The 16,481-nt window shown below is 40.0% G+C and overlaps 1 protein-coding gene across 2 annotated transcripts in view; it reads left to right on the forward strand.

Annotated features, from left to right (window-relative positions):
* LOC104939035 (dihydropyridine-sensitive L-type skeletal muscle calcium channel subunit alpha-1) overlaps positions 1-16,481 on the forward strand; it is a 94,544-nt gene that overhangs the window by 55,783 nt on the left and 22,280 nt on the right. For both annotated transcript variants that reach the window (XM_027275753.1, XM_027275752.1), the window contains exons 15-17: positions 55-120; positions 7,196-7,287; positions 7,941-8,100. In XM_027275753.1, the coding sequence (XP_027131554.1) occupies positions 55-120; positions 7,196-7,287; positions 7,941-8,100 (318 nt within the window). The remainder of the gene's footprint in view (positions 1-54; positions 121-7,195; positions 7,288-7,940; positions 8,101-16,481) is intronic.

Genomic DNA, 16,481 nt, shown 5'->3' on the forward strand with positions numbered 1-16,481 from the left:
GTTTTGTGTTGTTTAATTTTTGACAGTGTCATTGGTCATTATGTTCTTTCCTAGGCTCTTCCCTATGTGGCTCTTCTCATTCTCATGCTGTTCTTTATATATGCTGTGGTCGGAATGCAGGTACATGCACACACATGCTCTCATATGGTGACGTATACACCAAGGCCACTGAGAGTATTCAATTCTGTTTTAGTAATGTATACCTATGATGTATGTGTTTCATTATGAGTTATAAAGTTAACCACAAACAAATGTTGAAAAAAGGGTGGATAGCTTTTCATTTAGAAGCACACTAATTGAATTTAAAATATGTGGATATTTGTGTCAATCTGGATGTCAAAGGACAAAGAGGATCTAACTAACATTAGTCACAGTGAAGCTGGTAACTTTTATTATTTTATTGCTCGTCACTGATTTGAGGAGTACTCAACATTATTACTGAAAGACAGACTTAATGCTATTAGGCTGCGATGAAATTATAAAAAAAAAAGAAAAAAAATCCAATACATTACAAAAACAGCCAAATGACTGGCAAACAAAAACACTTATTTTAGAGATATTCCCTGAAATATTATGACTAAACACCTTTAATGAAGAAGAATGATGACTCTGGTGTTGTGTGTGTTGCTGTGGAGAACTATTACTTTCAAATTCTCTCGGGGCAATTCCTTCTGCTGATTCTCATGGACACAAAACTTAGAAACTTATGAAACAAATACACAAATACGTGATTTTTATTAATTTATAACCTTTATTTAACCAGATAAAAAAACAAAACATTGAGATCAAGACGTTTTTCACAAGGGTGACCTGGCCAAGAAAGGCAGCAGCATACGTCATAACAATCAAGACAGACAAACAACAACAAAAAAACAAACACAAAAACATTCAAATATTAAAATACTAAAGTGCAAATAAATAGGCAAATAAAGTGCAAAAGCTATAGATACAGTAACAAATTAGGAACATAGGCACTGTTTAAAGGATTTCTATTGACGGTTTCTTAAAGTATTCAGACTGGAGGACATTCCAAGCAGAGGGGGCAGAGAAACTGAAAGCTTTTTTACCCGTTTCAGCCTGAACACAAGGAACAGAAAAATGCAGAATGTCATTTGACCTTAAGGCATAACGGCTTCTAGTTCTCTGAAGAAAAGTGCATAAATATGTGGGAACCAAGCCAAGAGGAGCCTTATAAACTAGAGTCATCCAGTGTGTATAGTGCCTTACATTGAGGGAAGGCATGCCAGCTTTTGCATATAGTTCACAGTGGTGGGTGAGGCGGCTACAACCAGTGATAAACCTCAGAGCACAGTGATAAACAGGAACTAAATGTGGAGTTTATACATAATAAAAAAATTAAAATAAGACCAGATAAAAACAGATAAAAATACACCAACAGTGACAGTGGTTAAAGGAAAAAGAACATTGCTGAGTGAATAAATGATTTAGAGTACTGGTTAGTTTTACAAGCAAGCCGCCATGATGGCAACAGAGAAAATTTGAAAATATTTGTTACAAAAAGAATTGAGCTCTCTTTTCTTAACTCCAGTGATCTAAAGCATGTTAGCAGAACTGTTTAGGCTGTTTCTGTCTTCTGAGGCTGTGAAAGCAACAGACAAAAGAAAAAGTCAGGAGACTCTAAAAAAACAACAACAAAGAATCAAAGGACAGGGAAAAAATTTAGTTTGCAAAGTTATCTCAATGTTCAATGTTCATGATTAAATTTAAGCTGATCATCATAAATAGTACCCAGCTACTCGTTTGATGTAATTGTTTCCACAGTTCTCTGAACTCAAAGCATGTTAATGAGACAAATTGAAATCTCAACGCAATGCATGCAGCTGCATTTTATTGAATACTGATCAGCATTGAGCTGCTGATCAGTATTCAATACGATACAAACAGAAACCTGGCATGAGCTTGTGGCATTTCTAGGTGTTATGAAGGTTATTTATCATATAAAGCTTTGCGTCCTCCACACCTGCCTGCTAGACAAATTGCAATGGATCAAGTTTTCCACAGCTGACAGGACAAAGTTTGAACAATTATTCATATCATTATTAATGATGTGGTCAGAAATCATTAAGTTATCTAGGGTTCGTGACCTTTAGGACAGGTATCGAGGAAGATTTTCAGATTGCAGGGTTTTGGTTAGAGTCAGGTGACATTTGAAAGATCCTTTAGAAGATTTGTCCCATTAATTTTCAAAAAGTCTCTTGTCAATAGCACTGCATGCAGACTGCTACCGCTTACTTATCTCATATCCTACTTATTTGTTAATTTCTTTCTTTTCCTGGCTGTTCCTTGTATATAAACTACATTTTTTGTGTTTTAGTTCTTTAGAGACCCACAGAGTGTTATTAGTATATTTTACTCTACTGACTGTAATATTTTTACAGGGAATGTTGGTGTCCACACAAAAAGATATGTAGGAAAAAAACTGTTAAAGCCAATTCATTTAAGTCAGAGCATGAGCTGTAGAAGACACCCCAGTCTGTACAATCAAACCAGGCTTGTAAGATTACAATGCTGTTTTCCGTCTGGCATTTCACTGTTTTTATTGTTTGCTCTTGTCGCTTACAGATAGCCTTTTTTTTTGTGAACAACTTTTTTTTATTGAACCACCTCAAGTGAGACATACAGTAGCATCCATACAACTTTTATAAACATAATTCCAACCCCCCAACCCCCCCTCCAGGCAGCATCCCTCCCTCTCTCCCTAGACCAGTCAAATATCATCAAGTGTCAGCAGTATATTGTAGTGAGTGAGTGGTGTTCCTCTGTTCACAACCCAAGACGTTTATCCTTTATCTGCACAGCCGCGCCTGAGTGGAGGTTTGGCATTATTAATCCATGCAGTAGACAACTCAAGTAACACTATATCATGAAAGTAAATCAACCATCTCCTAGTACTAAGATCATGAGGTGGCAACCATCTTTGCACTAGAAATTTTTTGGCAGCTGTGAGGCCGCTCAGTAACAGTTTGTGCTGTTTCTCACTTAAATGCAGTTGAGAATCACCGTTAAGGACAAATAAGATTGGATTGCGTGTGATGGTGGTACCTAGCAATTCAGACAAGACTTTGGATACCCGGCCCCAAAAGACCTGAACAGAGGGACACTCCCACTCCCATCATGTGTCTGTAACATCTTATTGCGTTGAGTTGGCACATAGTACAGCTTGGACTTGGTATTATGCGAAACCTAGTGACAGGAGTATAATAGAGACTGTGACACACTTAAAATGAGTAAGTTGGTGATTTGGATTCTTGGAGACAAGAAAGATGTGGATAATTGTTAATTATGTATTTTGTGGATGGGAAAACGCACAGGCCAATTGCATAAGAGTTAAGCCATCCCACGTGATACCACTCAAATCTGTGCATTTTAGGCGGTAAACATTGAGACGTTGCAGTGCATTCAGATGAGAGTTATCGGCATGACACGAAAAGACGGTAGAAAGAAAAAAAGACATAGCGTTGCATGTAGCGAAAACCGTGGGAGAGACATGGACGAGCGAGCCAACGAAAGTTGAGGAAAAAGACGAGTGAGACTGAGAAAGGGGAGCACTAAACCAGTGTGTCTCATATGCGCAGAACCTGTGGCACTTGAAAAAGTGCTAATGTGAAACGCCACTATGAGACAAAACATAAACTGTTTTAACAAACATACCCGCTCAAATCTCAAGTGAGATCACATAAAATAAGTAGTCTCTCACCAGGATCCTGAGCCACACATTCACTGCTCAGCAACGTGCTCATGAGTGCTCCCTCAGAGTTGCTTGGATTTTGGTTCAACACAAAAAGCAAAAATGAAGGGGTTGTCAAAGAATGCATGGGTGCAGTAGCAGAAACACTACTTGAGGGAAAACAAAAACAAGAGCTTTGTGACAAAATAAAGGAAATACTCATGTCAGCATCATCTGCCACAAAAAAAGTGAGATGATGACTGAGGATGTGCTAACCCAGCTAGACAAAGCTTGCTGTGGATGAGTTCATTGACCTGCGTGACAATGCTCAGCTATTAGTGTGTCAGAGCATCCTCTTCCTACCAGCATTACATGCATCACATGCTTAGGGAATTCCTCAGAGAAGTTGATGCAAATGCTGATGATCTTTTGTTACACAACAATGTGAGGTGGCTCAGCAAAGGGAGGGTTCTGGAGTGGTTTTGGTCCATTAGGAGGGATGTTGCATCTTTTTTGGCAGAGCTAAGAAGTCAGAAGGCAACACAGTTTTCTCTCTTTTTAGATAATGAGAAAAAAATGGACAATGTGGCCTTTTTGGTTGATATCACCTCACACCTGAATTAGCTGAATTTTAGGCTACAGGGCAAGGACAATTTATGAACTGATGACAGCTGTCCTCCTTTCAGAAGAAACGTGAGGTGTTCAAAGAAGACCTGCAGGGAGACTGTGCACACTTCCCAGCAGTGCAGGAACAGGTTCAGGGACAACAAAATGTGTCTTCTTTTTTTGACTTTGTTGATAAGCTGATTGTAAACTTCAGCAACCGTTTCGACAGCTTCAGCTATGGACAGGCGCTCACCATGTTCATTCAGAACCCATTTCTCATCACAGACATCAGAGGGTTCTCAAAGAAAGTCACACTGCACTTTAAATGGGTAAATGTTGGGCTTCTCCAAATGCAATTGGTTGATCTCCAAGCAGATGTAGCCCTGAAAGAGCAGTTTGTAAGAACTGACCCTTTTACTTTCTGGCTCCAATTGGTCCCTGAGACAGCTTTCCCAGGTCTGAGGAAAGTAGCCCTATACCTATTGACCATGTTCAGCTCCACACAAAACTGTGAGGCAGCATTCTCCACAATAAACATAATCAAAACAAAATATTGTTCCAGGCTCACCAATGAGCACCTCCACATGTGTATGAGAATGGCCCTGACTCCATTTAAGCCCAGGTTTAAAATCCTGTCAGGACAAGCTAGAACTCAATTCTCTCAGTGAGCAAAAAAGTGGGGGAGTTGAATATAAGCAGGGAAGATTGTTAAGTTAAATCGTTCAATTGTTAAGATATGTTGAGATTTCTTATCTGAATTGGTTCAATTAAGAGTAACAGAGTATGCACACACACACACACACAACACAACACACACAAACATAATATATATTATAATATATATATAGATATAGATAATATATATATATATAGATATATATTCAAATATATTTTGGATGTTTTGTTGATATCTGGCATCTTGGTGTTTGGCTGTGTTTGGTAAAAGTTGAAGTAAGTGCGTGTTGTGTTCCTATAGCTCTCAGACTTTGCTCCATTCATGTCAAGATATTTTTGAAAATTCAAGCTTAAATAATTTATTTTATTTTTTTGAAGTCATGCACTTTATTTTAATGTGCACATTGTGCACATTTTATTTATTTTTTAATTTATTTTCTAAGTTCAGTTCTGTGTCACATGACAATAAATATTGTTGAAAAGTTTTGAATTGTACTGAAATCATTTGATTTACAAGGTATTGATTAGATGCAGATGTTGATAAAAGAACTAGGCCACTTAAATATATATCACACTAAGTTAGACATTATGATCTTCTGGACCTTTGCTTCAAGTCATTTTCTCTAACTGGACCTCTTTAAATTTTAGTTGAATACCCCTGGTGTATGGGAAGCCTAGCCCCCAGTGGTACACCATGTGCTTTAAATGTTGATCTTATTTGCAGATAATGAAAGAAGGAAGAGTCCTGTAGATCAAGGCAGTCCTTCAAATCCTGATAGCTAAGCATGCCCTTGCCATCATACAGAGAAAGACCATGGTTTAAAGTCCAGTGGCTTGTTTTCAATCAGTACATACATGTTGTACCACAAGGCGGCATCATTGTGCCACTTTAAGGCACCTTTCTCTAAAGCAGTCTGGATGGAGCTCAGAAGAACCGGTCCGAGGAGGTCCCAGAAGTGAAAGAGCACTTCAGGTGGGATCCCATCAGGGCCCGGATATTTCCCTCTTAACATTTTACTTAGTGCATCTTTCAATTCCTGTAAAGTTGCTGGACGGCCCAAGTCTGTAGGGTGGTAGATCCACCCCTTGCAAAAAATTGTTACACACGTCTGGGCCGAAACTGCCAGATGACGTGTATAAATTCTCATAGTACGCCTGGAAGGTGTTATTTATCTCTACTGGATTATAAACCAGGCCTTTAGTAGGGTGTTTTGTAGGGTGGTGTATTGAATCGATGGAAGCCTTTGATTCACATTGTTTTAATTTTAGAGCCAGAAGCCTGCTGGGTTTACTTCCGTTACAATAATAATTTTGCCTAGTTCTATGTATAATGAATTCTGTTCGTCTCTGTAGTAAATCATTCAGCTCTTGTCGAACAACCTGCAACTCCTCTAATTTTTTGATCATAAGATTCCTAACCTTTTTCATATGCAACGCATATGATGTTGTAAAATCACGGTAAAACCCTTTGTTGCCATCCACACGAGCCAAGCATCCAGTTCATCCATCTTTTTTGCAAATGGAGTATTTAAGGCACTACTTCACAGCAAATGGGGAATATGCAGATTACGTGCAATAAGTGCAACAAAGATTCCAAAGTAGACTCTTTATATATACCCTATAGAGTTCTGGAATGATGATTGCATTTTTGGCTTTTTTGGGTGTGTGGTTCAGGTTAATGTTTGTTCATAATTTTTGGTTTGTTTGTTATGTTGCCAGTGCAACTGCAGCTAGCGGTATTAGGTCGCCATAATGACTTTGCTCCCTTGTCCCGTGATGCTCTCACACACTCATCGCATCATGTTCTGCATTTGTGCCATTAATGTGTATTTGTGTTGGCACAGAGGTTGGCTGCCACACCTCTCCTTTGAAGGTCACAGAAACTAAAATGTAACATCAAATCTTTGCTTTCCTGAATCAATTTTCTAATTAAATTATTACATAAGATTTGTTATTTGTTATATTAAATATAACAAATATCAAGTCACTAATTTTGCTATCACAGCCAAACACAAAACAGCTCAGCATCTGTCTTTCAGCCTTTAAACCCGGGACTGATTGGTGAGAGCCTTGTCAAATTACTCTTGTCTGATGGCTTCTTGCTCTGTCACACTCTCATTTTCTCTCCTTAGTTTCTTCTGCCAACATCCTTTAAGGTCTCCTTGTCTGAGCCCAGTTACACCGCCCTTCCAACATATCCCTAACATTATCTTCTTTTTTCTGCAGATATTTGGTAAAATTGCATTGGTAGATGGAACATACATCAACAGGAACAACAACTTCCAGACATTCCCACAGGCTGTTCTGCTGTTATTCAGGTTGTCTATTAATGCTGAAATTTTGCAATTTTGACCCGGTCTAAGAAAATCCTCATAAAAGTGTCTATACCAAATTTTGAACTCCAGATGTATTTAGAATATATAAACAGATTATCTGACATGAATGAATTAATTATTTTTCCTTTATTTATGTTTTTAGATAGCATGAGAGTGTATTTTTTTAGTTTCCACTTGTTTTTGGAGAAAAAAACACTTCACACTATATCATGTCCTGTTTACCTAAGACATAAAAACATAACAGCTATAATGATTTAAATATATTTTATTGATTGTTTAATTATAATTTAATTAGACACTGTCCTTACTGACACATCCTCCTCCAAATCACTCTCAGCTTCCTCATCGTGGAAGATCTGATGGCAAAACTTCTAATTTGTCTATTTTTAGATTATGTTGTTAGATTGCAGGTTCAGGTGCGGTTGTCTGTGTCGACTTTTGTTTACCATATATGGCCTATGCTGTTTAACTATGTCACTGACAGCACAAAGTTCAATCTCTTGTGAAAAGCAAACAGTTAATAAGAAGGTAATGTCAGACTAACTGCCTCAGTGGTTAGTGATGACAACTTTTCAGTGAGCATATCAGGCTAGATATGTGATTTAAGGTGTTTTGATTTGATTTCTGTTATGCAGATGTGCTACAGGGGAGGCATGGCATGAAGTGATGTTGGCGTGTATGTATGGGAAGAAGTGTGACCCAAAGTCTGACTACCTGCCTGGTGAAGAGTACACCTGTGGATCCAACTTTGCCATCATCTACTTCATGAGTTTCTATATGCTCTGTGCCTTTCTGGTAAAACAACATAAACATTCTCACACTGAAAGCACATTTCAGCTACAACAGTCTGCCTTCCATTTCAAGTTTTCTTTTGCAGAAGGCAAATAATTCATTTGGTGTATTTCATCAAATTGAAAATCAATCAGTTAATTGGTTATAATTTCTTAAAAGTTTTTTGACACACCTTTTCAATGATATATGATGGCCATCTGACAAGAGTAGCTGTTTTGAGTTATCACACATAATGTAAGCTAAGGTTGAGAAAATAATGTGTATAAATTAAGCAGACACTGATATAGCTGAAAGTCTATATTGGACATATTGGAATATTTTATTTTGTTATGTTTGGTATCATTTTAAAGAGGAGACTCTGAGCTTTCACTTAAATCCTTTTGTGAACATTTTGGATAAGTACAGCCAACCCTGGAGTTCTTCAAACTTTCAATCACACACATTTTCCTGCCATTTCCGCCTATGTCATATTTTGTCTTTTAATTCTGTGGCACCAGGGAGCATCAGAGAAACAAAATCTAAACACTGAAATACTGGTATGATCCTGAGGATGATTCAGAAAATGTATCATTTACCTATATTATCTGATTTGGATGGGGAGATTTTCAGTGTTATATCAGACATGACGTTTTAGAAAAACTGCATATAAATTAAGCAGAACACTGACATAGCTGAAAATCTAAAAACAGTATAACAAATAACAAATGAGACATGGGTTCCTATGTTTTAAGGTGTGGTAAACCCAATTATGACATTGCCTTTACTGTAAAAAGTCAAGGTCATGACCTTTAAGCATGGTCAATAAAAATTGATGATGATATGATATATGACATTTTCGCACGCATTGTATCATTCAAAGCCACAACACTAATCAAACTCCTTGTCGAATCCTCATCACAGGAATAGGATTGTTCCTCATCTACAAAGTCATCCTTCTGGTTTTTACACTGTCTTCCATGGCATAGGTCAGTGCAGGCCAAGTTGTTGGCAACACACTTGACATGATGGAGTGACACAGTCCCTCTTGCATGAGCAGGACAGAAACTCAAGTACTGTTTATGGACCAATGGAGACATTGAACCAGTCTATGGAGAGCTGCAAGTCACCATCTTGGTCCACTCTAGACCACCCATGCTCAACTGGGGAAGGAACTACAGGGTTGTTCTCGAGGCATCTTCTCCAGATAGCACCTTGATAGTTAGCTCTGAGACAGTGCTTACTGAGAGAATCTGAGCATGGAGGTAACTGCCAGGATTCTGTGCCTTTCTTTGCACAAAAAAGTGCATACCTCATTTCATTGATGTTGGTGATTCTGGACTTGGAGCTAAACATTTGACATGTGAACTCCTGTAAGGCTGCATACAACTCAGGTGTCATTGTCCAGTCTGCCCCAACCTTCTGAAAGCTCTCACAGAACTTTTCATTCTTCTGAAGAAGTTTTAGGGCTGACACTTTACCACGACCTGCAAATGCACTTACAGTGTCGCAGCCTGTGTATGAGTGTAAACCAGGCAAAGCCTTACACAACTGTGAACCCAGACCACGAGCGAGTTGTGAGATGTTTATGTAACTGATGCGATTCTTTGTCCTTGTCTTCAGGAACAGGTCACATGTGAGTGCATCACTTGTAGCCAGGCTTATCACCAAGACATCAGTGTCATCAGACACAAGGATGACAGATTTGTGACCAGTCCTTGAAGCATGGCAAGCATGGAGTAGCATACGGGTGTCAGCCTCTTCCTGAGTGGACGACAGGTCTGCTACCTTGTGCACTCCCTGTTGGGTCAGCTTGTAACACTGATCTTTGGTTGTAGTGTACAGAACCTTTTCACCAAGTCTTGTTCTAGACTGTTCTTTGCCCCACTCTTTGAGCAAGAAGGTAGCAAGATTTGTTTTGTTGTTGTTGCTTTGTAGGAATTTCTTCCATTGCTGAACTCTGTGCCCTGCAGTGATCTGTTTGACCTCTGTGCCTGAGTCTGCACCTCTGGCCACTCTCTCCATGTGTTTGATAGAAGCCTCATTATATACATCAAAAACAATGTCAACACGGGTGCTGTGACTTGCTTCAGCTAGCACAGTGGACAAGGCATAGTCTGCAATATCAGCAAATGTCTTGCCATCACCATTCAGCTTCTGAACAAGTGCCATGCCATCTATTAAGCAGGTGGAATGCAATGGCAATGATTCAGCAACACATGGGAACTTGAGCAGTCGCTTGGCCAGTGAGGATTTGCAAGTCTTCCTCACATTGCCATCTGGTGAAGCAAGAGCCCATGGAAGTGGTCCAAGGCGATGCGATAACACCTCCTTCAGGTTGAGCTGTCTGCTCTGCGCAATCAGTACCATCTGGGCAAATATTCAAAACAGCTTTGAGGATAACTTCTTTATTCCCAGTTTTGCACGTCTTTGCCTTTTCCTGCATTGAGGAGAACGTTTTCAGTTTCATCTTGGAGTGGTGCATGGAACTGCTTTGCAGGAGGATTACTCTCAACTCGCTCAGCAGAGAAGGTTCTATAGGCATTATCGCCAATGGTGTGTGCATTCAGAAGGTCTTCAGCAACATCTGCTGGTGCTGTACTTCCAGTAGACAGCGAATCAAGGGACTCACCACATGCAAATGGATTTATCCAACTAGAATCCAACAGATCCACAGTGCTTGTAATGTGTTCTTCATCTTTGGCAATTCTGCTTTGTCCAAGGTCCTTGTGAGAACAGTCACTTTGTTGGAGTCCCAGGGAGCTTTTTAATATAGACAGGTAAGTGCTTTTGTACTCAGCAGTAAGATAATATCTTGAGACAGCTGCTGGGTTCAAGCTGAACCCTTTTGTGCATCCAGCTGTCTGAGTGTCCCGATTGACGGTTTCCTCTAGGGTCTGGTCAATCGGAACCCTGCCAAATGTGTTTGTTGTACTCAGCTGGGCCGAAAAGCCACCTTCACAGAGAAACATGTGCAGATCTGGATTGATCGAATGCTAGCCATGTGCAATGCCCAGTTTCCTTCACGTGATGCCCTCACAAGGTTTAGTACAACCTCCATCATGTCAATATATGACATCCAGAAGCTGGCCAGTGGACCATGCTGAGATCTGAGATGCTGCAGGAATTCACAGAAGTACTGATGGACCTTTCTGAAAACTATACAGTCAAGTGATTCTTCTACAGTGGTTGATGATATACCCTCAGAAAAGACACTCAAGTCTAGGGGCAGGATATCTAGGAGATCGTGGGCATCAGGATGGTTCTCTGTGAGCCACTGGGGAAACTGATTCCAGACCAGCCTCAGGAGGGCTTCATACATGATTTTGTGGAATCTCAGAGATCTATTGTACTTATGGCCATCCAAAACACCACTGACAGATCCCTCGGCCACAGCTCCAGATTCAATGCATATGTCCCTTAGGCCTGCAGCCTGGAAGCGCTTCCCAATCACACCCAAGAACATACAGATTTTGTAAAACACTCCAAGTCTTGGCACAATGTTGGGAAACCTGTCTCTATGTGCCCACAGTATTTCTGTAACTTTACAGTAGAGAGCCTGATCAAAGGTAACTGACATGTTGCTGATGTGTAAGGAATTCATGATTTTCTCACTTTGAAGGAGAATCTCATGAACAGTTGCCATCTGGGTGGCCGGGGCATTGATGGTTGGCAGATAGCTGACAACACTAGGAATAACATCCACAGAGTTTGATGCTAAGATGTTGTAACCTGTCTAGCTAGGGACACTTTGATTTGTGGCAGAGTGCAGTCTGCATAGCAACCATATGAAGTTCTTCTTCAAAGCATCAGCACAGATATCTGTCTTGACCTCAACATAGGATCTAGTTGGAGGACCACACCTAGTTCCCACAGCATACACTGGCAGAGCTGGCAAAGATACAGAGACAGTTCTCTGTTTGCTCTTGGGCACATCACGAGCTGGTTTAGGCAGTTCAGGACCGAACACCCGAGGCTGCACTGCTATACCATTGACCCTATGGGATGTTCCACAGCCTGTCAGTGTCTCTTCCAGCCTGTCAATATTGTCGCAGGCTAGAGCCGTGGGCACATAGGGCTTCACTTGGTCTGGAGTAATCCCACCATCCTGTCCTAGCTTGTGCAAGCCAGAGATGTATAAAGTACTGGAGTAAAGGAGTGGAGTAGAAGTACAAGTGCTATATCAAAAAACTGACTTGAGTAGAAGTTGAAGTGTTCTTTAAACACCATACTTAAGTAAAAGTACTAAAGTATTCAAAGAATTTTGTACTTAAGTATTGCAAGTAGAAGTATGTAAAAAATTGCTACTCAAGTACTGAAAGTAAAAGTACAAGTAAAAGTACAAGTACTGTTGTTTATATTATTTCAAATATTTATTAAGGCACAACTTCTAATGTTACAGTGTTACAATGTTCATGGTAGAGTTCTGTGATTTCCCATGGTCTGTGAATGCGTCTGAATGAATGCGAGAGCGAGGGGGCGGGGGAGCAAATGAGAGAGCGCGCGCCTGGGTGTCAGGTGTATGGCGTACGGCGCACGAGCGAGGTTGATGTGTGAGACCTGGACTGTTCTGTTGGTTTTTTGGCGTGGTTCCGGCCGACAGTAACCGAGTCCTGGAACCAAACCGTTCCGCAATAAATGCAGGTTTGTTCAATATCGCCTCGTCATTCATCACGTGTCCGGCTGGACACTACAGTAGTAACGAGTAACGATTCAGCACATGAAAAATGTATCGGAGTAAAAGTATTAAATTCATCAAAAATATGTAGTGCAGTAAAAGTAGAAGTTGGGGAAAAAAATAATACTCCAAAAAAGTACAGATACTGCATTTTAGTACTTAAGTACAGTACTTAAGTAGTTCCACTTCGTTACTATACATCTCTGGTGCAAGCATAATGAGGTGTCAATTTCCTCTAGCATACTGTAGGATACACAATGACCGAATCTATTTATTATTCGGATGAGATTGACCTTACCGGTAAGCGACTTCACAGCAGAAGCCAAAATGATGTGCTTGGAAGTCTTGACTTTGACATGAGATATGGCATACACTAGATCCATGCAAAATGAGTCTCCTAGTTGTTGTTCCTTCTCACCAGTGCCTGGTAAGAGACAAGATAGCAATGACTTCACGGAAGAAGGCACAGAGGAATAGGAGTCCAACTCTGTTGGTAGAGGTGGCCATGGCTGGTCCTGATCGAGATGCTTCACATCTTGATGGATTTGTTTTGCAACAACCTGGCATGAAGCTTCAATGCCAACGGTTGGTTTTTCAAGATTGGATATCCTCTTCCTAAGAGCCATATTCTCTTTGACCAGCATTTCACGAGTGAGACTATCAGGGTATATCAGGACTTTCCCATCACTATCAGAAACTGTATGTATTGGTAGTGCCAAATTCTTTTGCCAGATTTCTTAATCATAGGACAGCTGAAGATATACAGGAAGCAGGGGGCAGAGAGAGGAGGAATGACACGCAGCAAGGGGCTGTCCGATGCAGCGAGGACTGTAGCCTCCACATGGGGTGGCCGCACAACACACTACGCTACCGACCGCCCCAAGGCATTCATTTTTTAATGTAAATTCCATGAAAGTGGGGACCTGATATGCTGAAAATGCTGAATACCAACTTTTACTAAAAAATGTTTACCTCAGACTTTCAACTCGACATATCAACAAATTAGAATACAGTTGTCCCTCACTATAACGCGGTTTACCTTTCGTGGCCTTTTTTTGGTGTAATTTTGCATGCTTTTTTTTTTTTTTACAGCATACTGTACAGTACAAATGCGCATTGTGTTCGGCGTCCTGAATAGCTAAGGGAGTACTGTACAAAATGTGTTCGGCTAGCCAGATTTACATAAATGTTCAATCACTAGCAGTGTGACTCTGAAGTGCTGTATGTTTGCAGTCAGATTGATCATTAAAATTAAATTTGTTAAAAATGTTTGGGCTTGAAAACAGGTTTTGATCTTTGGTTTCATTTACTAATACAGTATTGTACTTATTTTTGTTAAATATGCGAAAGTTTGAACTTTGAGAGTTTAAATAAGAGAGAAATGTGAGAAAATGTTAATGCCTGTCTGAGTGTGGTTTGGGGTTTTACAGCCTTAAAACTTGTATAATAATTGTAAAAAATAAAGCTGATTACTTCGCAGATTTCGTTTATTGTGGGTTATTTTTAGAACGTATCCCCCGCGATAAACGAGGGACCACTGTAGTACACTACTGTTTCTGTCATTGAATAAACGGCATGTCTGATATGAGACTGAAAATCTCCCCCTCCAAATCAGATAATATAGGTAAATGATACATTTTCTGAATCCTCAGGGTCATGCCAGTATTTCAGTGTTTGGATTTTGTTTCTCTGATGCTCCCTGGTGCCACAGAATTAAAAGACAATAGATGACATAGGCGGAAATGGCAGGAAAATGTGTGTGATTGAAAGTTTGAAGAGCTCTAGGGTTGGCTGTACTTATCCAAAATGTTCACAAAAGGATTTAAGTGAAAGCTCAGAGTCTCCCCTTTAAAATGATACCAAACATAACAAAATTAAATATTCCAATATGTCCAATATAGACTTTCAGCTATATCAGTGTCTGCTTAATTTATACGCATTATTTTCTCAACCTTAGCTTACATTATGTGTGATAACTCAAAACAGCTACTCTTGTCAGATGGCCATCATACATCATTGAAAAGCTGAGATTCCAGACTTTCAGAAAAGGTATGGTAGCCTTTGCCACTTTTTCGGTAACGGTTTCCATATTTTGAGGCCCTGGCTCACGGTCTAATACTTATGAACAAATAACACACCCACGTGTTTGCAGTTATATGGGTGAATATAAAAACATGCGCAATGTGATGAAGAAAATGACATTAACAATGTCAGCGTTAGCGTTGTTAGAGGATCTTGCAAATGGTGCACTCCGCCGTGAGCGATTTAAGGAATGCAAGGATTTACTTGCAAACCATGATAATTGGCTCATAAGCCGATTTCTGTTACCAAGTCCAGTGTTACTGCAGTTGTGCGCAGAGCTGCAGCCGGCCCTAGAGTGCAACTGGGCTGGCGAGTAGCCCGGGTTTGTGCTGACCACGCTGGGGTTCCTGGCAACAGGGGCATTCCAGCGGGAGCTGGCCGATCGTCAGGAGTGTGCCAGTCAACCCTGAGCCAAGCCATGCCAGCTGTGTGAGACGGAATCATCCGAATGTCATCCTGGTACATCAGATTCCCATACGATGCTGTTGAACAGGCCGGCATTAAAGCGCAATTTGCAATGAGAGCCCTAATGTAATCAGAGCTATTGACTGCACACCAATGAGAGCCCTAATGTAATCAGAGCTATTGACTGCACACACATTGCATATAAAATCACGATTTTTTTGTTCACGATACGATTTTTTCACGATTTTTTAAAATCAAAATGAGCTACAGACAAATTATGACCAAATAAAATTATCTTTTTATTTGTAGGAAACAAATCTCTTTACAGAAACTCTCAAACAGTTTGTGTTCTTATAAAAAGTGAACTTACATCTTAAACAACAAAACACATGACATGTATCTCCTTTCTTTAGAAACAATCTCACAGTAAACTGCTGTTAACTGGCGTGATGTGCAGTTTTTGCTCACGAGGTGGCGTAACCAGGGCTCTAAATTAACTTTTTTGATCACCAGCCAATGTGGCTGGTAAGTTTCTAAAGTTACTAGCCAATCAGAATTTCCACTAGCCACATTTCTTCCCGTGCGAAAAGAGCAACTGAATTAATATTTTTAATCATTTTATTAACTAAAGCTTTAAATTAATCTTACAATGAAGTTGGGAACTTAAGTACATACAAAAATTATCCTAACATTTCATTACTCATTAACCCTTACATACTATTCAGGGTCTAATATGACAAATTTTTTGTACATAACAATAAAATAAAAACATTAAAACTTCAATTTCCACAGAGCACCTCGAGCAGGCGGAACCCAGACACAGAAAAAGCAAAGAGAATCCGGTGGATTTTCAAAATAAAATACCCTGTGCAAACTGCCGTTCGTAAAAACAGACAAAAGCGAAACTAATTAACTACATAGCATATTTGCACATGTAGAAGCATGTTTACAAGAACATACACCGGGAAAATGTCCAAATTTGAGCAAGTAAACAAAGTCTGGTGGGCTAAACACTCGCTTCTGAAACACTCCCGGTGGGGTTTGAAGTCGCGTGCAGGACGGACCAAATACACCACGCTGAGAGCACGCACTGAGCGGGTTCCCATTCGCCAAGAATCGCGATTCATTTTTTCTGTCAACTGATGCGAGTCGTCACGCATTTGTACCGATTTTTAATCGTGTCACAATGCATCGTTACATCCCTACTGTTGACAGGGTACCAAACAGTATCTCCACTTCATGC

This window comes from Larimichthys crocea, unplaced genomic scaffold (genome assembly GCF_000972845.2).
Source record: "Larimichthys crocea isolate SSNF unplaced genomic scaffold, L_crocea_2.0 scaffold208, whole genome shotgun sequence".
NCBI classification, from domain to species: Eukaryota; Metazoa; Chordata; class Actinopteri; family Sciaenidae; genus Larimichthys; species Larimichthys crocea.